This window comes from Trichoderma harzianum (assembly GCF_003025095.1).
Source record: "Trichoderma harzianum CBS 226.95 unplaced genomic scaffold M431scaffold_7, whole genome shotgun sequence".
In the NCBI taxonomy this organism is placed as follows: Eukaryota; Fungi; Ascomycota; class Sordariomycetes; order Hypocreales; family Hypocreaceae; genus Trichoderma; species Trichoderma harzianum.
Window position 1 is genome coordinate 549610 of NW_020209255.1, and position 21115 is coordinate 570724.

Sequence of the window (21115 nt, forward strand, 5' to 3'; positions counted from 1 at the left end):
TGTAGTGCCCAAAGACGGGGTTTTCTCGCCGGCGTACATCCCAACTGTAGCAATACAGCAGACCCGGATCGTTCATATTGCCGCAATCATTGCTGCCGGTACAGTAACCATGTGGTAGAGACTTGCGGAGTTCATAACGCTTGCCGGTAACATACCAATTGTGCTGTACGCACAATATCTAAGGGTTGTCAATCCACGCTGTGAAACTCTCGGGTGAGCGTGTTGTCTCAACGTCGTCTATTGTGACGCGAGGAGGGGCGACAGATGTGATGATTACACGGGAGTTGAAACTACTGGTAACGCCAGTGTGCGCATCGTCACCGCTCGGCTCACGGACACTGGCGGCAATGTTCTTGTGTTCGACTTTGAGTGTAGAAACTTAGAATATGATATTTTGACCGTCACTCGCACTGCCAACTTGAGCCGTTCCGGTAGCAAACAACTCGGCTTCGCTCATTCTCCCCAGCATAGCATAGTCAAACTCATTTTCATCCGTCGTAATATCTCACTCCCCTGGCAGTGGATTGTTGGGACTGAAGTAGTCCACGAGCTTGACCCCTCTGAGTTCGGAATCCGATAGTGTATGTTTAGTACCGTTTTCCTTGTATCTTGCTAAGATGGAAATGACCACCGGCACCTGCATAAGACCGTTGGCAAAGAGAATGTCGGTGAGGCGATCTGGCGTGGTAGACTCGATGCTGAAGCTGACGAAACTCCAAGCCCCTGCCATTATGAAAGATTGATCTCTTGCTTAAGATTATGTGGTTTGATTATTTAAGAGATTCATGTAAAGATGGGCAATGATACGAAGAGCCTGTTATCTCTGGGGAGGCCCTCCACTTTTTATATCTTGTGCCTCAACACGGTCATGGGGCATCATGATTTGTTTCTCCTGGAGGCCCAGGCAAGAACCGGGTGCCACCGCTGCCCGAGTGATTCAAGTGATTTGAACATTCCTTGTGTGTTGTCCTCGCATACATGTGCGTGTCTCATGTCGTGGCTGAATAGTTGAGACTGATTCGGAAGCTCCCGACTTTTGCTTCACCTTGTTGCTCTGACCGACTCGTGCTCATGTCGGAAATGCAAGTAGTCGATCCCAGACGCCTTCGGAAGCCGCCTCATCGTACACCGAGGTTACACGAGCTGCACTTCAATCCAATAAAATAATAGCATTTGAGTGGTATCCTCTGCCTCCCTGCATTATAGGCCACATGGCAGGAAGATGTAAACTGCGTAATCTCGCATGCCCCTATTTCGGCTGCAAGTCTCCGATAATCGTACAGTCGAGAGTTGCCTGTTAACTACTGACTGTCAAGGCGGAGAGACAATTTTAGGCAGAGGAGACTGGAGCTAACCTATTACCCAGCCGAGTTTCTAGACGGGATAATAATATAGTTATCTGCTAATTCTCAGATGATATATATGGAGAAATAGCGGCCTATTTCTATCATCAAAGGAAGCTATCTAGAAGAGAAAAGAAGAAGAAGGAAAACAACAGAAGACATGGTCTTCTATAGCAAACGGACTACGGGGCAGTCGCGGCTTGCAACATGAGGAGGATCACGTGGATCCACACATGATTCTCAACAATATATAACCTCGAGCATGAGCCAAGGTTGATATCCGATCAAATACTTCTCCATTTTACCCATCTCCATAACAGAAGCCTCACTCAAACCAGCGCTTGGCGAAAACACTGTCTTCGAGTCACAGTTCTATTTATTCCCAAGGCTTCAATTTCGACAGTTTCATTGACAAAAGAGTTGACGCCCGTACAGGTCAATACACCTACTCCATAGAACTCTATGAGGCACCAACACAGGCCCGAAATTGCCCCCCTTCAAACTGTCTCTTTTCTACAACCCTCTCAACACTAGTAACGATGGTTTGGGCATAGGCTATATTGTGGACAGTTTGGGACGGCTATGCGAGGTTGAGAAGCAAGACAGGGATGATTTCTCTGAGAAGAACGTGGATGTCTTTCGCATGGTGCAAAAGCGCAACTACAACGCCCAGAACTAGTGCATTGAAATGGCCGAGATCGACTGGCTGCGAACGGATAATGGCGGTCCATTGGAGCAGCGAACCAGTAAAGCACTGGAATGCGACGGACTCCCTACGGCCAGAATCGCGGCGGCGGATCAGGCAGCCGTCGGGGTGGCCACTACCACGGGGGTCGTGGCGACTACACGCATCATAGCTCGCAGCCGCGATATGAATACCTGACACTGGGCAGCCATACCCTGCCCAACACGCAGTGCCGTATGGGGGCGCCCATCCTCCAGCAGATGGCTATCCAGCTTCTCGGCCGCAGTGGGCTCTAGAGCATGGCCATGCTCCTACACACCATGCCCACCCTCATGCTCCTGTTCCGCTCTCTGCGTCGAATGACCATCCAAACTACGCTCCTTAACCGTATCCCCCGTCTCAGTACCCCCAGCAGACTGCTTTCTACAGGGCAACTGACAACACCGGGGCCGTGAGCATACCAGAGACGGACCCGATCAGCTTGACTAAGACTGAAGGCACTGAGGGACAGGGCCTCATCAAGACGCATCGTAATACGCTGGGCCTCGTCACGAAAGTAGAGCTGATTCAAAAGAATGGCCGGCAATATAGCCAAGTCGAATACTTTACGATGGTATTGGCCGTCTAAGGGAGCAGAAAGACGCACTCGGTCGGCTGACCAAGTTCGAATGCGATGGTTTCGACCGTGTCACCAGAACCACCTGGCCTGACTCTCGCGAGGTCACAACCTTGTATTCGGCTCAAACCGCCTCGGCGTGGCCCGAGTCAGTCTCTATCGATGGCCTGGTCGTTGGTGAACAGTCACGGACTGGGTCGAGTCAAACGCAAAAATGTTGGCGAGCGAACCACCACCCAAACCTACCTAGGCAATGCGTCAGAGCCTAGTCAAGTTACGACACATAAAGGAGATCAGTCCAGCTTTGCATATGAGCCGGCATTGGGCTACGCACTCACCGGCGTGACCGGTGACGATGCTACTGATGCCTACGAGTACGACCCAAAGAGCGACATCGCCCGTGTGCTCAAGAGCGCATACAGCACCCAGGACCTGAAGCATTTCCCATCCAGATTCTTGGAGAATGAAAATATCAGGCTTAATGAAGGCGGGGCATTCTCCACTGCATATAAGCATTCCATGGCTAGCAAGTTGCAGGCCTACACAGACGTCAACGGGCCGCGCCATGTGGTGGAGTATGACTCCTTCGGGCGTATGAGGCAATTCAGCCAGGGGAAGCTGGAGGTTTCTTTCTTCTACGATGAAGTAAATCGCTTATCAGAAAGCCAAGTACATGATGAGGGGGGGCAGCAGCAGCATAACTACGCGTCTAGCCTACGACGATTTTGGCCGGGAGACGGAACGTATCGTCCTCCAGGCCACAAGGGCTTTATATCGATTAACACAGTCCTATGGGAGGACTAGTTTAGTAGAGACACGCCATCTTGAGGATGACAAAGGAAAGTTATTACGAGACGAGACCTTTGAATATGACGAAAATAATCGTCCGGTCAATTACACGTGCCAGGGGAATTTGTCACCTACTGATGAGCACGGGCGGCAGCTCAAAAGCCAGCGCTTCACTTTTGATGCCTACGATAATCTCGTAGAGGCTGTGACAGGCTTTCAGGATGGCAGCCAAAACACTGCTAGTTATTCGTTCAGCAGCCGAGATCCAACTCAGCTGACCGCGGTGACTAACTCCAATCCCGAGCTGCGACCGCGAATCGAACTTGAGTACAATGCCAATGGCTGCCTGACCCGGGACGAACAAGGCCGCTCTCTGGAGTATAACAGTAGAAGTCCTTTGATGGTAGTACGCGATATGGGCGGTGACATCATAAGCCAGTACCACTACGATACCGCCGGACGGCTCGTCTGCCAGTCTGTTCCTGGACAGGCCGATCACCATCTGTTTTACCGAGATAAAAAGCTCATTGCTTCTCGGACGGGAGACCGGAAACTTAGCTATTTATGTGACGGCGAAGGGTACCTGGGTCAATTTATCCAAGACGGCGATGGTTCTACTCAGACCCAGCTGGGGTCATCCAACGGCTACGGCTCTGTGCTTGCCTGGATCGATGGACAACAGCCAGACCGGGTTCACCACCAGCAGTATACACCCTATGGCTCCGGCAATATTGGGACCTCCATCGGCTTCAATGGGCAGTGGCGAGACCCTGTTACTGGGTGGTACCACCTTGGCAACGGCTACCGCGTCTATAACCCGGTACTGATGCGTTTCCACCCGCCAGACTCGTGGAGTCCGTTCACCTCGGGCGAGATCAACCCTTGCGCCTACTGCTTGGGTGACCCGGTCACCTGCGTCGATCCTAGCGGCCACTGGAGGTTTCTCAAGAAAATAGGCGCCTGGTTCAAGAGGAGCTGGAAGATGGTGGTCGGCGCAATCATCGCCGTTACAGCAAGCATCGTGGTGGGAGTCATGACGGCCGGCCTCTCTGTAGCGGCCCAGATAGGGGCGAGCACTGCAGCCGGGGCTGTGGTCGAAGCTGGCTGGGGTGTTGCGAGCAACGCAATCGACGGCAATCCTATCACCTTTGGCTCGGTCTTTAAAGATGCCTTGGTTGGTGGTCTCGCCGGGGTCTTTACCGAGTCTGGTGTGCGTGCCATGACCGGGGGTTCAAGGCCTTCAAATCGGCCACCAAGGGAGCTTTCCAGGGGCTCGCTTTCTCCAATACAGCCGTCGCTCTCGTCATGGCATTGGCGACAGGATCATGGCCGTTGTTCGAGTCGCTCGTACCGAGTCCCGAGGAGATAGCTTTTGTCCGGTCCGGCAACTCGGGTCTGGGCGATATAGGGTCTTCGACGGCGAGAGACACAATCCGGCCCGCGCTCAAGAACAGCGACAGCAACGACCACAGCGGCTTCCCGATGGCGGAACCCGGTTCTACTTCGTTCCTGAGCTCCGGCGGGGGAGAGGCGGTCGCGGATGTGCTGAACTTGGAGCTCAGATGCGTATTCCTCTCGGCGCGTTCGTCGCAGTACAAGCGGCAGGACGCGGGCAACAGTTGCCTTGATATCCTTGAATAGATGAGGAGCACCATTCAGAATCTTAGACTGGACATACGGGGGCTGGGGCCTGCAGATTTGAAAATAATACGCAAGTAGTTAGTTGACAAGTCAACTTGTCGATTTTTTCTAATCGTTTAGACCAACTGCCACTATACTATATAATTACCAATCTAACAATGGGAGAGTTGGTAACAATAACAAAGCTAAAGCCTTCTATCCATGCCTCTTCTGTAATACTAACTGCACGTATTCAGTCGAAGCTGTCATAAACAGTTTTGTTTTGAGCTCCCGGCCAGTGACAGAGACATGTAAATATTTGGCGGTGACCCATTTGCTAATTTACTGCTCTGTATGAAGAATTCACTACTGAACTCCATTTCACATACAACATAGCTGATGTTATCTGTCACATCAGTTTTGGAACTTTGAACCATGAATCAGGCGACTGAATCCCAATCTGAGTAACCAACAGGAGTTCTAATGTAACCCTATCTTTCCAATTCCTTACAAACTCCTCGGTAAACGACATTATAATCTTTTTCATACATGTACCATACTAATCTAAAATCCCATACTAATCTTAATATCCACAGTGAAAATATTGATATTTCACCATGGGGTTAGTCAATAGCCAGGGGCCAATGTCTTTGAGACAGTAGCAGAGTTGTAGACTAAAATTCGCCTTTTTGTGCGAGACATACCTCTCAGCGTGCAAACATTATTCTACCAGATCTATTGTTACATTAGTATCAACAGATTACTCATACGCAGCATTCCCGAACCCTTTTTAGATAATCAATTGGGGATTATATGACATATTCCCGAGGAACATGAATGCAATCAACCTATCTACGGATAGCTGGGTGAAGGGACCGTAAACCGAGGGTTTCGTAAGACCATGGTGACAAATACAGCTAATGACCAAATATAAACGAATGTTTCTGTATATAAGCAGTATCCGCCGCTTTCAATTCCCCTCAATCTGCATCGACAGAGATTCTATCACCTCACCATAGAATAACATTTTTCCAAAACTATCTTTAATCTGAAGAACGTGGTCCGACACCATTTTTCAATATGACTTCTACAGAGCACACTGACGTTTTAGTATGCGGTGCTGGTCCCGTTGGGCTACTAACTGCCCTGGGACTCTCGCAACAGGGCATTGACACTTTTCTCATAGGTTTGTCATTTTCTAATACAATATTATATGTATTTCACGAACAGAAGAAATATGGATATAATATGTGGTCCAAAAGCTAAGACTTCGATGACAGAAAAGAGAGAGCGCGCAACGCAACAAATGTTTGGCCGTGCTGCAGCTTTATTTCCTCGATCTGTGGAATTACTAGAACAGATTCATGTTGCCCAAGACGTATTACAGACTGCCTTTATTGCCCGGCAAGGGGTTACCTTCAAAGATGGTAAACGCATAACGAATAGAGGCTGGCACGTAGTGTTGCCTACTGTAGCCAGCAGTTTTCATAACTACGCAGTCAACATTCGTCAAAAGCACATTGAAGATATCCTCGCACACAAATACAACTCTGATTATGAGAAGTCAGTTCATTTTGGCTGGGCAATTACGGACTATGCAATTGACAAGTCACTCGACGACGGCTACAATATCACGGCCACAATTACCCATATTTCCCTGGGAAATCGAACAGTGCGGTGGTACGGCAATCAATTCTTCCTATTGTGTTCAATCATCCAGACTGCTGAATAACTTTTGATTAGTAAATACCTCGTTGGAGCCGATGGTGCTCAATCCAGCGTCCGCCAGTTGGCTGGCGTTGCAATGGAAGGTGATGAAACCACGTACAAGTGGATTCGCATCGATGGCAAGGTAAAAACTGACATGCCAGATCATAATGCCGGCTATGCTGCCATTGAGAGTAATACCCACGGTACCGTCTTGTGGATCAAATTAGATGGCGACGCACATCGGGTTGGTTTTGCTATCCCACCCCATCTCCAGGAGAAATACCCAGAGGGACCAAATGAAGCGGAAGTTATCAAAGAAGCTATTGGTGCGGTCCTTGCGTTCAAACTCGAGTTTGAACGCGTTGACTGGTGGACCTATTACAGGTAAGCACTATCTAATAGGGTAACTGTATCGCTAACATCGATGTTACACTCTCAGCATCAAACAGAAGGTTGCTTCGACGATGCAGAAGGACAATTATGTTCTTCTTGGCGGTGATGCCGCCCACACACATTCCTCAGGCTTAGCACAAGGCCTTAATACTGGTATCCATGACGCTACCAACCTTGTGTGGAAATTAGCTGGAACCCTGAAAGGCTGGTATAAAGATGATGTACTCTCTACATACGCGTCCGAGCGGCGTGAGATAGCCAAGAGGTTAATTGCCCTGGATAAACTGGTTGCTGCGACTATATCGGGCGACATTCCAGTGGCTTATACCCAGAGCGAAACCAACCCAGATGAGGTATTGAAGAAATTGATTCTGCAGAATGCTGGATTTACAACCGCTCTAGGGATTGAATATCAGAAGTCTGTCATCAACAAAGACACCAATATAGGAAATATTGTGGCAGGCACTCGAGCTGAAGACTCCCTGATTTACCAACCAGGCCCATTGGTGCCTATTCGCCTGCATTACCTTCTCAATGAAGAGAGCCAAGGTCGTTGGAGCGTCTTGATATTCGTGGGCCATGCCTCTCGGAATGGTGGTAAAATCGCGGCTCTACGCACAAGATTAGCTTCTGATATGGGCTACTTAGCTGGAGCTCCATTCTTGAACATGTTGACTATAGTTGCCGGCTCGATACCGGGCGCTTGGGACGCCTTCGATGGGCCTGCTGTGGGCAAACTATACCTTGATAAAGATTTCACAGCCCACGATCGTTACGGTATCACATATGAAAATGGAGGAATTGTTGTTGTGAGACCAGATGGAATATTGGCATACAGCTCTCCACTTGATGGATTGGACGATAGCAAGGAGTTCTTCACGGGATTTTGTAACTCGATTTAAGGAAAATCTTCCAACCAGATAAATTACTGGCCGAGAAAGGGGACGTTATATAGGAAAAAGCTCATTCGCTACTACTCACCAGATGTCTCCTACGTCTCGTTAAAATAATTATAACCTCGCCCTCACCGGTTCCTGATACAGTTCCTCCGACTTCTCCGCCCCTTGTTTCATCATCTCGGCCGCAATGTTTCGTAAATCAGGTTTCCTCAGCTTCCCGCTCGCCGTCTTGGGCCACGCCTGAAAAGCAGGATGTGAGCCCAGCCAAATGACGTATCGTGGCCGCTTGAAGTACGCCAGCGTCTCAGAGACCCATGCGCGGAGCTCGTCGTCTGAAGGCCTGTCCGTGTCTGTTCCCGTAGGCTCGACAAAGGCACAGATTTGCTCGCCGTATTTGGCATCGGGGACCCCGATGACAGAGGCCTGTGCAATAGAAGGGTGAGCGACAAGACGTTCTTCTATCTCCAGAGGCGAAATGTTTTCGCCGCCGCGGATAATCATGTCCTTGATGCGGCCTGTGATGACGAAGAAGCCGTCGGGGTCAAAGTAACCCTCGTCGCCCGTGTGAAACCATTCTAGGCCATCTTCAGGAGAGATTCTATGAGCCTCTGCGGTGCGCTCAGGATTTCCATAGTACCCTGCTTGGATGCCATTGCCACGGAGGGCGATTTCGCCTCGTTGGCCTCGAGGAACTGTCTTGCCGGTAGAAGGGTCGGCTATTCGGGCAGAGAAGCCTGGGAACAGGCGGCCAGAGGTGACCGTTCGCTGAGCAATGGTATCAGAATCACGGGTCATTGTGACAATGGACGAGGCTTCAGTAAGGCCCCAATTGGTGTGCGTTTGGGTGATGCCAAAGGCGGACCAGACTTTGCGCATCAGCGGTTCAGGGACGGCAGATCCAGACAGAATGGCGAAGCGGAGGCTAGAGAGATCAAACTCCTTGAAGCGAGGATGAGCCATTTCGGCGACGAACATAGTTGTAACGCCGTACAGACCGGTGCAGCTGTACTTGGCGATGCATGACAGTGTGGCCTCGACGTTAAAGATGCTGGCGGGCAGTATCAGCGATGCTCCAAAAGCAGTTGCAGTGGCAAGGCCAATGATGAGACCGAAGCTGTGGAATAATGGCACCGGCAGGCAGATGCGGTCTGAGGCTTTGAGATACATGGTGCTGCCTATGTAGCGACCAGCATTGTAGATGCCGCTGTGAGTCAAGGCGGAGGCTTTGGGGAGGCCTGTTGATCCACTGGTGAATTGTAGATTCATGACATCTCTGGCATGAATTTTGGCTTCCATCGCAAGCAGATTAACCGCACTATTGCGGCCGCGAACAAGCACGTCTTCGTAGTTATGGTAGTCGTTGTACCCTAGCTTGACGAGAGCAGGCTCTTTATCGGCATTTACTATGATGATGTTACGTAGAGATGGAATGCCACTTCTCAGATTCGGGATCCAATGGCGGTAATCATAGCGGTCGAACCGCGGGACCATGACGAGTGTAGAAACGCCGCATGATGACAGGACGGAGTGAAGCTCCTGCTCGCTGTAGGCATAATTGGCCAGCGTGACGGGCGCGCCAATCTTGGTGCAGGCGAAAAAAGTCTCGATATATTCAATCTCGTTGCCCATGAGGATAGCGATGCGGTCACCTTGCTTAGCGCCCAAGGCAACGAATCCACGAGCGAGATCATCGGATCGAGCATCAGCCTCGGCATAGGTTAACGATTTCTGCTGGTGATCTGAGGCAACGAGCAGAGCGGATGGCCGAACTTTGGCTTGCTCGCGGAGGAGACAGCCGAATGTTTTGTGTATGGGGACGGGTTGAGCTGGACCGTGGAGGATGGAGAGGTCGGTGTTGCTGGTGGAGGACATGGCTTGAGATTCTCTGCTGTCTGCCATAGCTTGAGTGTGGCTACAGAGAGAACTGGGCAAGGAGTCGGGAAGAATCTGAGTATGAGAGAAGAGAGAAGGACTTCATGCGATACAAACAGAGAGAAGAGCTATGATTTGAGAGGAGAGAGGAGGGGGAAGTGTCTTAGAGCTGGTATTGGCCTTGGTCCGCTTCCGGGCCCGGAGGTGGGGCCGATCCGGGGTCCGGAGGCGGGGGTGAGGAGAAGCCTCGTCTTTTCATAGGCGAAGGAGATGGACTTCCTACACGTCGTCTATTGTGTCGGTGTGTTTGCATATCACGCTCAGACGTTTTTTCTCGTAAAGAGTGAACTTGCTCGCGAATCGAGGCTTGGTTGCATCGTTTCGAGGTGATTGTCGGATCGGTGCGAGAGGCGACAGGCGATAGACGACTGGGTGGTGTGGGGATAGGCGGCAACACACTAAGGAATTGGCCGAATTTGCGGAGGGATAGTCCGCAAGGATGGTTGATGGAATTGGTTGGAGATTAATGGCTTTATTTGAAGTACCCGATGGTGCAGTCATTGAAAGTTGAGAGAAGAATGGCGCGTAACGCGAAGAGACATGTGGACTTATTCGGGTCCTTCTGAAGTAGATCTAACACACATCCGACAAGTCGGCGCAAACGAATCAAACATCAATATGAATGTCCAAGATAAGATTGTTGTTGTTACAGGAGGGTAGGTTTCAATTGCATAAGATTCCTGTTGTACGTTCTGCTCTGCTAAACCAACACAATGACAGCCTGTCCGGCCTCGGTGCGGCAACAGTCAAGCTCATGAGTAGCCTCGGCGCTTCAATAGCCGTCTTCGATTTGCAGCTGCCAGCCGGTAGTTCAGATTCGCAGAAACACCGATATTTCAAGCTTGATGTGTCCAAGACGGAGCAAGTAGCCACAGCTGTGAAGGGAGTGGCAGCATGGAGCAAAGAGACAAACAAGCCCATTGCCGCGGTGGTTTGCTGTGCTGGGTTTCTCGGTCCAGCAAAGGTGAGATCTCATTTACTGCCCCTTACATAGATGCATTTGTTATTTTCAGCCGACTAATCAAGTACACAGATTCTCTCTAAAAACAACAGTCCTCTGGCACTTGAAACCTTTAAAAAGGTGGTTGACATCAGCCTCACCGGCACCGTCGACATCATCCGCCAAATCCTGCCTCACATGTCAACTCAACCCGCCGACGAAAACGGCTCGCGGGGCGTCATCATCACCGTCTCTTCAGCCGCCGCCTTTGACGGTCAAGAAGGTCAAGTCTCATACAGCGCGGCTAAGGGAGCCATCGCGTCCATGACGCTACCGCTAGCAAGAGATCTCTCGCGATGGGGGATAAGAGCAGTTTGCATCGCGCCGGGCATGTTTGATACGGGCATGGTTGAGGGAATGCCGGAGAAGGCAAGGGAAAGTTTGAAGAAGACGCTGGAGTTTCCGGCGAGAGCGGGCAGGCCGGAGGAGTTTGCGGGGATGGTCAAGAGTGTTGTTGAGAATGCCATGTTGAATGGGACGGTGATACGGCTGGACGGGGCGGCGAGGATGCCGAGTCGATTATAATCTTTAGTATAGAGATATCTACTATGATAAACCCGTTTATTATTGTTCTCGTCAATATTTCAATTCTATTTTTGCTTTTGTGTTAGATGTGATGATTGATGGAGTTGTAAATACGGTTGTATCGACATTACTACAGTCACATTATCATCTCGTGGCTACACATATTATACAAGTAAAGTTACTCATTCGAACAACGTAGCCAACACAAGTTTTGTTTAGGTGCCGTATAGCTCGTCTCGTATTTGAATGTCTGACTACCGCATTGCTTAAAATAGAGCGAGAACAAGCCATGTTGGATGGGCGGGTCTCGGCTGTCGTCTATCGCCAAAGAAACATGGATGATACCAGCAATGTCTTCAATTATGAATCAGGTGCCCTAAACTATAGCGCGTAGCAATTCTGTGGACTACATACATGTAGCCATCTGATTAATTCTGGGCGAACTTGGAGCGAAATTAGAGCGACCAAATTATCCGAGGTACATCGCAGCAGCCGTAACGAAATCGGAATATTCAGCTCTGTTTTAATCGTGATAAGACATGCCGCTTCTCAAATTACAATAAAAATAAACCATCTACACAAGCATCACAGGAAACGACAGTTCCTTCTCTTCAAAAATCATCGAATAATAATATATCACAATGCCTGGCTCACCGTCCTCCTTTGTTGTCGGGGTTGGCATGACGCCGTTCCTCTCCCCTAAAAAGTCCGCCAGTCTCGCGGCCAACCCACAGTCAGACTATCTTGATCTCGCTGTCGAAGCTGGAGTCAAAGCCTTGCTAGATGCTGGCCTTACCTTTGACAAAGTAGACCAAGGCATAGGATGTTATGTCTTTGGCGACTCAACATGTGCCCAGCGCGTCTTCTACAGCTTGGGAATGACGAGTATTCCCATCCTCAATGTTCACAACTATTGCAGCTCTGGGAGCACTGGTCTCTGGCTAGCAAATCAGGCCATTCGTTCCGGTGACGCAGACTGTGTCATGGTTGTTGGATTCGACAAGATGTATCCGGGAGTGCTTCCTCAGACACACAAGGACCGCACGAATCCCCTGTCGCGCGTTCTTGACCTATCCAAGACACAGATACCCGAAGCGGACCGTAATAAGAAATCGCCGGGCTGGAGTCCACAGCTCTACGCCAATGCTCAAGCAGAGTACCTTGACAGATATGGGGGGCCTGGTGGCGCTGAGAGGCGCGACTTTGCACGCATTACGGCTATTAATCGAGAGCACGGCACTCGAAACCCTTACTCTCAGCTGTCGAAAGCTGTTTCAGCTGATGATGTATTGTCCAGTCCAGTGATTTCTGGAGACATTACACGTCTTCAGTGCTGCCCCTCGTCGGTAAGTGACGAAGAGCCAAGTTTCCACGCTGTCGTTTTGACTGACGACATATTGCTTAGACGGGTGCTGCAGCCGCGGTTATTGTATCTGAATCCTTCTTGGCTGCTCATCCCTATCTTCGAAGCACAGCTATCCAGATCGCTGGCCAGTCCCTAGCCACGGATTCCTCCAAATTCTTCGAGTCGAAAAGCGCAGTTGAGCTTATCGGCTCTGACATGACGCGAATTGCATCAAAGCGTGCTTATGAACAGGCAGGCATCACACCCAAGGACGTCTCCGTGATCGAGCTGCATGACTGCTTCACCACCAACGAAATGTGTGCTTTAGAAGGTTTGGGGCTGGCCGAAGAAGGCAAAGCATGGAAGCTTGTTCGAGACGGCCTCATCACATATAATCCAAAGGGGAAAGAGAAAGGCTGGATTGTGAATCCGAGCGGAGGGCTCATCTCCAAGGGACATCCGTTGGGTGCCACAGGCTTGGCACAATGTGCAGAGCTAGGTAAGTTATTTTAAGAACTTGATCATCTCATCTCGAAGCACATCATCGCTGACAAGATCATGTAATTGTCAATAGTCTGGCATCTCCGTGGATGGGCAAAGCGTCGCTCAGTCGCATCGACACGGTATTGCCTCCAGCATAATATGGGCATGGGCGGCGCGACAGTGGTGACGATATACAAGAGGATAGATGGGGAGACCGCACCGAAGATTGAGGATACGAAGCCAGAGGAAGATGGACGCAGCCGCTTGGGTTACAATCCTGCAGAAGAAGCGCGATCAATAAGCCGTGAAGACTGGGCGAGTGTGATTGCACAGGGAGAAGCAAGTTCGGCATGGGCAGCGGCTGAATTGCCGTGGAATTTGAACCCGGGAGCTTATAGTACCAGAGCCAAGCTGTAAAGATAGAGCAGAGGCAGAGGGTTGTTCTTATATTGAATAGAAGATGAAACCATTGGTTGTGTGGTCATTAATGCGTGTATGTATAACACAAGATGTAAAGTAGTAATTGAATGAGGGATGTCGAGATACAGGTATGTTGCTTCAAGGTTCCATGCCAGTGCACCTGCAAAAGCTTGCCCGCCCGGGCTGCAAGACCGTACGACCGCGCTATAATGGTGGACGTTATAGTGGCCTTTAGCTGCTGTTAGCGGCCCACTCCCCTATAACGCTGTCTCCTCCCCCGCATTTCGCAGCCTGGGGCATTACAGACTGGAGCTCTTTCCCGGCTCAGACAGTTACATCCATGATTCTCTCTCATCCCCAGTCTACCACTCGTAACTCACCATCATCGTCATAATATGTCCACTCGTACCGGAATTGTCAGGCGTCAAAGCATTGCCCTTGGCCGCTCTGGGCCCCGGTCCAAAAACGGATGCGCAACCTGCCGCCTCCGAAGAGTTCGCTGCGATGAGAAACGACCAACTTGCAGCCACTGCGATAGACTCAAGCTTGAGTGCACGTATCAGCCTCCTCGGCCTCGACGCAGTCAAAGAAGATTGCCTTCCCCTGACGAAAGTTCGGTGAGCTCTCGACAGGACGCAGACGCTGATGACGAATCCCGGAGATTCAGCGTGGTCGACGAGAGTAGCGAGGGGGCCTCAATGCCGTTGTCCTCTTTCTCAGCTGCAACTCCATCACGCCCAAGTAATGACCTGCGACATATGCAATCCATTCTCTCTTCTGACATCAACGATCAATTCGATGTTTCATCTGAAAATCCAAATTCAGGTGGCCTCCCAATGGCATCCTATATAACTCCAACAACTGCCTCAGCGCTGGATATCGGCTCTACCTCCATACCTTCAGGAGACCATTCAGGGGAACTCTCTCAATCGCCTTGGAGTCCCAGCTGGATTGATAGACTACCTCTCCCTGACTCGGCATTTTCATTCACTTCGTTGGGATTCACCAGCGCTCTCAGCCCCAATTTCTTCAACTCTGATCAAACATCGGCCCGGCGTGGAGGTGCTCTCTCTGAAGTGGACAGCAGCACAATTATTACAGCCTCAAACGTGGACGGTAGTCCAGGCATACACACCCTTATACAGGGCAACTCTGACGAACAACCTGCCAACGTGGACGGGCAGGAAGAGAGTGGGCAAGTGAGCAAACCGGGATACAAACCGGCCTTTGCTTTTTCACCACCACTTCTATCAGACGCTCAGGAAGAGCTGCTTCTTAAAACATTTGAGTGCGCAATTCAGCCCCCTGCCTCTCTTGCAAGCATCCACCCTTTGGGATGGCCAAAGATCAAGCGTTACGTGCTTCACATGGCCAATGGCAAGCATACCTCGATAGAATACGGAGCTGTCATGCATGCCCTTGCAGCTCTCAGTGCCATGCTCTTCGAGCCTAGCCGACCAGCTGCTTTAGCTGCCTTGGGAAGCCGTGTATCAACCTGCCGCGATGACTTTGGCCTTTTGTCTTTAAGGTTGCATGATGTTGCTTGTGTCGCACTCAAATTGAGCCTTTCGCATGCGGGCTGGGAAGAGCGAAGCAGCCGAGCTCTTCTCGTGGCCATTTTCTTGCTGGCTTGGTTTGAGACGGCCTACGATGGCAACGATCAGGTTCGGCCCAGTTTCCCAGAGGATATCGCCGAACAAGTCATTGTCAATGGTCGATGCTGGGATGCCGGTTCTGCAAGCCTTTTCCAGTGGCTGGACTCGTTTGACGCCAAGATGTCTCATATGGGTGGTCGTCATCTTCTGTCTGAGCCAGCTTTGGAAATCATCAGGAAGCCACGCCCTGGAGTTGCCGATTCAGCAGGCATGGAAGTTGCAGATGGTGATGCCCTCAGCGATATTGACGGGATATCTACTGCTGCTACCGCTGCCCTAGTGATGAACAGGAAGGGTGAAAATGTCAATATGAAAGCTCGCAATGGTGGCTCAAGACTTGCTACGCTATTGGCAGAGCCGCCAACAATTCCCAAGAATGTGGTTTGTATGGGGGTTTTCAACATCCTACTCCAGCCAGCCTTTGAATTTCACATGGCGTCTCAAGCATACTCACGGCGCGTTGGCTGCCACGATCGCCACCACCGCCCACGCGGAACCCCTGAAGATGAGCTGGAAGTGATGAAGGCATGCATGGGCTTTGAAGAAGAATTGGAAGAGCTATGGCGACGTCGGCCCAGCATCCTAGACCTCGATGCCTCACAGCTACGCCTTTTTGTGAGCGATAACATTGCCCGCAGGCTAGAGCAGCTATTCAGCGTCTACATCGCGACCTTTTGGGCTCATTTTATATACATCCACCGTGTGGCATACTGGACTTTGCAACACACGCCTATCGCTCTCAAGGCTTTGACGCAGACAGGTAACATGATGCGTCGCAGCGTCGGTCAGCCTATACACCAGCACGCTTTTGACGCGAGCATCCCACGCACAACCTCTACGGCTATCCATCCTGGCTTGATGTGGGTGTGCTTTTTGTTTGGCTGCGAGGTGTCTGATCCTGTGCAACAAGAATGGGCCGTGTTGCAGCTGAGAGCTCTAGGTCGGCTCAGCGGCACAACTCAACGACAGGGAACTGCGCTTGACAGCACCGAGGGAGACGGATTGCCTATTGGAGGATTAGACCAAAAGGGGGCGCAGACGGCTTTTAAGGTGGCACGCCTTCTCGAAGTCATTATTGAGCGCCAGACTAAGCTGGGCGCTCGTGTGGATGGAAAGTACTTGAGCCAGGAGATCTTTGGCTGCCATTTCTACATCATTTAAATAATACAGGGTACACCCATGCCATTATACGCTCCAAAGTAGCTGCAGGTGACACAGTGAGACATGTCCAACTCAACAATTCTCATCGGAGGCGAAGGGGTTCGTTCTTACCGAGACCCCGAAGAGACTTTTCGAAAGAATCTCTTGACGATAGGCTTACTCCAGAGCCACGCGACTGGCTGGTCAAAGCACGAGTCTTTCCCGCGCCATCTCCGCAACAGAAACTATCTACCGGATCCCGACCAGCGCTATTACAACGCCATCCCCACTAACTCCATTGTCACGCTGCTCCCATTCGTCCTCGCCTATCGTCTACCGGCTAATCTCGATGCCAGTGGCATTTCCCCATGGGGAGAGAATGTCCTAAGCAAGGGCGGGGAGAGGAAACACGGCAAGGGCCTGCATGTCTTACTTCTTCCGACTCTCGTGGAATGGTGGTGTGAATCAAGACTCTATCCCAGCGACTCTTGAGCCTGGCTTTGGTATTAACGTAAGCTTTGTCTTACGCTTTTGGTCGTTATTCCGTTTATATATGTCGTCTGATTCTCCCTGCGTTTGGTTGGCAGACGTCTCCCGAGCCTACAATTCGAAAGGCGTTGTTGGTTTGCATCCACCATCACCACTTTTCATTAATTATACCCAAGTTCTCATCATCTTGAGTCATTAGCCATGACAGTCATGGATGACGAAAAGCTTCCAAAGACCATCGAGGATGGGACCAGCTCCCATCTCGAGCGTACGCAGGAAATTGATCCAGCCATTGAGAAGAGGCAAGTCGTTATCTCCACGAAGACATGATGATCGACAATGAGAGACTAACACAAGGCGGCTGTTGATGTTTTTAGGATCGTGCGTAAGATAGACTTGAGGCTGATGCCTTTTACCGTCTGGATCTATCTCCTATGCTACATGGACAGGTCCAATATTGGTATGCAACTCTTTTCTTTCGTCGCCAAAATCTTACTCTCGACTAATAAGCCATCAACTTAGGCAATGCCAAGATCTTGAATGCCGATGCGGGCCACGACTTGCTAGATTCAACGCATATGACGACCAAAGAGTACACCATTGCCCTCATGGTCTTCTTAGTGGCATATTCCATCTTTGAAGCACCAAGCAATCTCGCAGCCAAGGCTTTACAGCCCAATTAGTAAGATCGATACCTACATCATGTTCTCGAAACCCATCATTGATCTCTCTGCTAACCACTGTACGTGCCATGAAGTTGGCTGGGCTTCTTGGTCATTGGCTTCGGAGCCTTCTGCACAGCCATTGCCGGGGCGAACAGCTTCGCCAGCACATCGGCCCTACGATTCTTCCTCGGTGCCTTCGAGGCGGGCATTTTCCCTGGCATGGTGTTTTTCATGAGTTTTTGGTACAAGGCGGAGGAGCGAGCAACTCGGATTGCATTGTTTCTATGCAGCGCTACTTTAGCTGGCGCATTTGGCGGGTAGGTTTTCGCAAATTCATATCTTGTGCGGTCGATATGAACAAGAGAAAAGATTGTGGCTGACTTTTCCCATTCTCATAGGGCTATTGCGTTTGGCGTTGGACATATGGACGGCAGGTTGGGCCTAGAGGGTTGGCGATGGCTGTTCATCGTTGAGGGCGTTCCATCCAGTGAGTTATCCAATCTTCTGCTTCTGAAGCCGGTTATGTCAAGTCCTCTCTAACTTGATTATCACACGTAGTTGTCCTAGGAATCTTGACCTTTTTGTTCATGCCAAGCTATCCTGAAAACGCCGGCTGGCTTACTGAAGAAGAAAAGGCCATCCAAGTGGCACGCCTCGGCGTCAATTCAGCTCACGGGTATGCAAAATCTTACCAGGCAAATCAACAGAGAAAAGACTAACTTTACATAGAGAGGCAAAACTCAACTGGGAAGATGCAAAGGCTACTCTCAAGGACGTTAGACTATACGTGCATTACATCACGTACATGTGCATCGGCGTTGGCGTCTCATCGCTCTCTCTTTTTGCCCCTACCATTGTTTCGGGTCTTGGCTACAAAAATCTCCAGGCTCAGCTTTTTACGATTCCTCCTTACGCTGTTGCTTACGTCGTCACCCTTGTCTTGGCCATGATATCCGACCATAAGAAGACGAGAGGTCTCGTGGCTGGTGGATGTTTTCTCTTTGGCACCATTGCCTTTATCATTCAAGGTGAGTGCATAGTCTCTCTAGGTCATATCCTAAAGGCAGAACCGGATACTCACACATTCTTTTACAGCCTGTTTACCTGGCAAGCTATATGCCGCCCGTTATGCAATGCTTTGCATCAGCACCGCTGGCGTCTTTGCTGGTCTTCCCCCGCTGTGCGCCTGGATCTCAGACAATGTGCGAACTACCACGGCGGGATCTCTAGCCACGGGGCTCAACATTGCTTTTACAGGGCCAGGCCAAATCATAGGCGTCTGGATCTATCGCGCGCAGGATGCACCATTCTATCGCCTGGGCCATGGAATCAATGCTGGGTTCCTTGCCGTGGGGACGGTGCTGAGCTTTTCTTTGTGGTGGCACTACACGCGGCTGAATAAGAAGCTGGTTGGCACCAATGAACCCAGATGGATTGCGTAGAAGCTTGAGACGTCGATGAATGGATGAGTGATTTGTTCCTTGGTTGAAGCGAGATGTAGTTCTTTTGATGGTGTTCTGTGCACCCAAATTGTAAATAGAGTTTATGCCCTGGCGCCGATTGTGGTCGATACATCAAGGTTCCTTCATTTATACATGGAATAGTGATTCATTTTGGCCGAATAGACGGGAGTTTTGACATGTATTCAGAGTGCACCTAAGCAGGCGTAGTAAGGCTACATGTAAGTTAACCCCCATGTCAACCGTGGTCCAAGAGCTCGAGACCACCCATAAGACCGAAGTATACAAGATGAAACAAATATGTGGTAGTTTGTAATAGAATGCGAGCACTTCCTGATTGGATGTTATTACATGTAGCTAGAACCTTGATGCCGTGCACACTGGCCCTACGGTTGTCAGAATAACTACATGTACATGTACCTACAACCCACACCTCGGTAGGATTCGAAGAAGTGATCCGGGAAGTCGATTACACTTAGAGCCTGCCATTATGGCGTGAAAAGTATGAGAAGGAATACCTACCTACTAGGCATCGGAATAATCGTGGCTATCGACATATGATCTAACGCTTTTGTATATGGCGACTTGTTGACCCAGAGAGACCCTCTCTGGAAGAATACCAATAGAGACGCTCTATCCTGAGAGCGCGAAGTACTAAACCTTGGCATCATTGTGTACAATCTAGGAGAGAAATAGGTACTAGGTACTTATCCAATGAACTCCTGCGCGGTGTACGTGTGCTCGCCCTACCGGCTTCGAAAGAAGAAAGGTGAAAGAGGCTCGACAAGTCATGGTAAGTAGCACCGGATTAGTCTAGTAGATTAGACGAAGTGGAAATGACAATTGACCGCATATTCGCCAAACATTAGATTATGAGAGAGGCACTTGGCCTGAGTAGTAGCATTTATGCATACGTGAAGCCTTTACCCTCAGATCTCACCAGGTTTAAATTCAAGTTGAAGGCAAGGCACCTGATGATGGGAAATGGACACTGACTTCTCAACTTCTATGCGTTCTCCTCCATGGTGAATGGTCTTCTAATAATTGTGCAGCAGCTGTTTACTTGCATCAACCCGTTGAAGAATACGAACTCGTGGTATTGTCTGGTCTAGACTTAATGCTCGCTCTTACTATAAATTAGTCCTGGAATCTAGATTCTATATCTACTGCCCCATGACCTTAGCTACTCTTGCATCATTTGCCTACTCGCGCAATAAGCTACTCAAGGGTCTTGCGACCAGAGAAGAGTCGCAACTTTCCTGCCTGCTGTTGTCGCTTTCCATCTTGAAGTATTCTCGGTAACTTTTTGTCAGGAACGTTGTAGATGAAAAGGACTATATATTCTACGACTGCTCTGCCAACCACTTCTTTTCCTCTTCCAATTCCTCATCTTTCATCCATCCACCGCTTGAGGTACCGGTCTCGCCATCTCATTCTCGTTCATCCCTCATATTGTGTCAGAGTTTCTTTGTCCCTCGCGTAGTCTGGTCATCCTCTTTCCAACTACCCTTCCACAATTTGGCGCCCTAGTCATTCGCAGCCTCTCTCCATGGGTACTAGCCATTCAGGCTACGTATTCGAAGGCCTTTGATGGATGTCCTCCTTCAATTGAACTTTCAGGTGAGGACCCCCTATGATGACTGATTACGACTTTTTCCGAGCTCCGGCGATGAGGAGAGTAGCTTTCTGAGGGGAGGACCGCTCAGCCTTTGGCTGAATTTTTTTTTTTTTTTTTGTTTCTAGGAAGTGTTCTCGGCCTCAGACCTATTCAGGTGGTTTCATCATCGGCCACGGACAATTCAGACAATGGAACCGTCAACGCTGTACACTTGTGCAGCATCGCTAGTTTTGGTGTGCGTGGAAATGAGAGGGTGCTAAGAGCTGCTGTTTTGCTTTGCTTTGTTTTTTGTGTTTCGTCCGTGTATCCTTTTTTTTCTTTTGGCTTT

At 49.9% G+C, this 21115-nt stretch overlaps 9 protein-coding genes across 9 annotated transcripts; 7 read left to right on the forward strand and 2 right to left on the reverse strand.

The window, feature by feature from the left end:
* Nucleotides 1–178: 178 nt before the first annotated feature.
* M431DRAFT_6014 (hypothetical protein) lies at nt 179–730 on the reverse strand (the record flags this gene model as incomplete). The annotated part of the gene is made up of 2 exons (XM_024921557.1): nt 179–363; nt 595–730. 2 exons carry the CDS (start codon nt 728–730, stop codon nt 179–181), a joined length of 321 nt encoding a protein of 106 aa, XP_024773395.1.
* A 1063-nt stretch (nt 731–1793) lies between these two features.
* M431DRAFT_443285 (hypothetical protein) lies at nt 1794–2260 on the forward strand. The gene has a single exon (XM_024915215.1). The coding sequence runs from the start codon at nt 1952–1954 to the stop codon at nt 2198–2200; it is 249 nt and encodes an 82-aa protein (XP_024773396.1). The 5' UTR covers nt 1794–1951; the 3' UTR covers nt 2201–2260.
* An 821-nt stretch (nt 2261–3081) lies between these two features.
* Nucleotides 3082–5265, forward strand: M431DRAFT_508802 (hypothetical protein). Its single transcript, XM_024919171.1, has one exon. It carries the CDS (start codon nt 3321–3323, stop codon nt 4800–4802), a length of 1482 nt encoding a protein of 493 aa, XP_024773397.1. The 5' UTR covers nt 3082–3320; the 3' UTR covers nt 4803–5265.
* Nucleotides 5266–6133: 868 nt separating this feature from the next.
* On the forward strand, nt 6134–8058 carry M431DRAFT_6016 (hypothetical protein; the record flags this gene model as incomplete). Its single annotated transcript, XM_024921558.1, has 4 exons — nt 6134–6239; nt 6334–6733; nt 6797–7147; nt 7203–8058. 4 exons carry the CDS (start codon nt 6134–6136, stop codon nt 8056–8058), a joined length of 1713 nt encoding a protein of 570 aa, XP_024773398.1.
* Nucleotides 8059–8134: 76 nt separating this feature from the next.
* M431DRAFT_520678 (hypothetical protein) lies at nt 8135–9927 on the reverse strand (the record flags this gene model as incomplete). Its single annotated transcript, XM_024920439.1, has 1 exon — nt 8135–9927. The coding sequence occupies one exon, from the start codon at nt 9925–9927 to the stop codon at nt 8167–8169; it is 1761 nt and encodes a 586-aa protein (XP_024773399.1). The 3' UTR covers nt 8135–8166.
* Nucleotides 9928–10605: 678 nt separating this feature from the next.
* Nucleotides 10606–11512, forward strand: M431DRAFT_6018 (hypothetical protein; the record flags this gene model as incomplete). The annotated part of the gene is made up of 3 exons (XM_024921559.1): nt 10606–10643; nt 10708–10951; nt 11021–11512. The coding sequence occupies 3 exons, from the start codon at nt 10606–10608 to the stop codon at nt 11510–11512; spliced, it is 774 nt and encodes a 257-aa protein (XP_024773400.1).
* A 473-nt stretch (nt 11513–11985) lies between these two features.
* On the forward strand, nt 11986–13757 carry M431DRAFT_531402 (hypothetical protein; the record flags this gene model as incomplete). Its single annotated transcript, XM_024920828.1, has 3 exons — nt 11986–12858; nt 12918–13356; nt 13432–13757. The coding sequence occupies exons 1-3, from the start codon at nt 12154–12156 to the stop codon at nt 13755–13757; spliced, it is 1470 nt and encodes a 489-aa protein (XP_024773401.1). The 5' UTR covers nt 11986–12153.
* A 58-nt stretch (nt 13758–13815) lies between these two features.
* M431DRAFT_144395 (hypothetical protein) lies at nt 13816–16599 on the forward strand. Its single transcript, XM_024912677.1, has one exon. The coding sequence runs from the start codon at nt 14156–14158 to the stop codon at nt 16574–16576; it is 2421 nt and encodes an 806-aa protein (XP_024773402.1). The 5' UTR covers nt 13816–14155; the 3' UTR covers nt 16577–16599.
* A 646-nt stretch (nt 16600–17245) lies between these two features.
* On the forward strand, nt 17246–19205 carry M431DRAFT_554943 (hypothetical protein; the record flags this gene model as incomplete). The annotated part of the gene is made up of 8 exons (XM_024921408.1): nt 17246–17353; nt 17402–17504; nt 17567–17726; nt 17802–18026; nt 18108–18196; nt 18268–18385; nt 18439–18737; nt 18805–19205. 8 exons carry the CDS (start codon nt 17246–17248, stop codon nt 19149–19151), a joined length of 1449 nt encoding a protein of 482 aa, XP_024773403.1. The 3' UTR covers nt 19152–19205.
* Between the last annotated feature and the right edge of the window lie 1910 nt (nt 19206–21115).